Genomic DNA, 912 nt, shown 5'->3' with positions numbered 1-912 from the left:
AGCTCTGCACGGGGCTGCAGAGACCCTTCGGCCAGCGCGTGGAGAGCATCGGCCAGTGGCAGGTGGGCTCCTGGTGCTGGTCCTGCTGCTGACCCTGGAAATGGTTCTGGTGCTGGTCCTGGTGCTGGTTCTGGTTCTGGTGCTGGTCCTGGTTCTGACCCTGGTGCTGGTCCTGGTGCTGGTTCTGGTGCTGGTTCTGGTCCTGGTGCTGGTTCTGGTCCTGGTTCTGGTCCTGGTGCTGGTCCTGGTCCTGGTGCTGGTGCTGGTAATGGTTCTGGTTCTGGTGCTGGTCCTGGTTCTGGTCCTGGTCCTGGTTCTGGTTCTGGTCCTGGTGCTGGTTCTGGTCCTGGTGCTGGTCCTGGTTCTGGTCCTGGTTCTGACCCTGGTGCTGGTTCTGGTTCTGGTCCTGGTGCTGGTTCTGGTGCTGGTTCTGGTTCTGGTGCTGGTCCTGGTTCTGACCCTGGTGCTGGTCCTGGTGCTGGTCCTGGTTCTGGTGCTGGTTCTGGTCCTGGTGCTGGTTCTGGTGCTGGTTCTGGTTCTGGTGCTGGTCCTGGTCCTGGTGCTGGTGCTGGTAATGGTTCTGGTTCTGGTGCTGGTCCTGGTTCTGGTCCTGGTCCTGGTTCTGGTGCTGGTTCTGGTGCTGGTTCTGGTTCTGGTCCTGGTGCTGGTTCTGGTTCTGGTCATGGTAATGGTTCTGACCCTGGTCCTGGTCCTGGTCCTGATCCTGGTCCTGGTCCTGATCCTGGTTGTGGTTCTGGTCCTGTTAATGGTTCTGGTCCTGGTTCTGGTCCTGATCCTGATCCTTTCCCTGCCCCTTTTCCTGTCCCTCATCCTGTCCCTGTCCCTGTCCCCATCCCTTGTCCATCACTCTGGGGACACCCTGGGGACACTCTGGGGACACTTTGGGGACAC

General features: G+C 60.0%; 1 protein-coding gene across 1 annotated transcript; it reads right to left on the bottom strand.

The window, feature by feature from the left end:
* Positions 1–282: 282 nt before the first annotated feature.
* Positions 283–786, bottom strand: LOC117243840 (serine/arginine repetitive matrix protein 2-like; the record flags this gene model as incomplete). The annotated part of the gene is made up of 1 exon (XM_033511812.1): positions 283–786. A coding segment is annotated over one exon (504 nt), but the record flags the coding sequence as incomplete, so codon positions are not given.
* Between the last annotated feature and the right edge of the window lie 126 nt (positions 787–912).

This window comes from Parus major, unplaced genomic scaffold, assembly GCF_001522545.3.
Source record: "Parus major isolate Abel unplaced genomic scaffold, Parus_major1.1 Scaffold1111, whole genome shotgun sequence".
Classification (NCBI taxonomy): domain Eukaryota; kingdom Metazoa; phylum Chordata; class Aves; order Passeriformes; family Paridae; genus Parus; species Parus major.
This window is presented reverse-complemented; position numbering and strand designations above follow the sequence as displayed.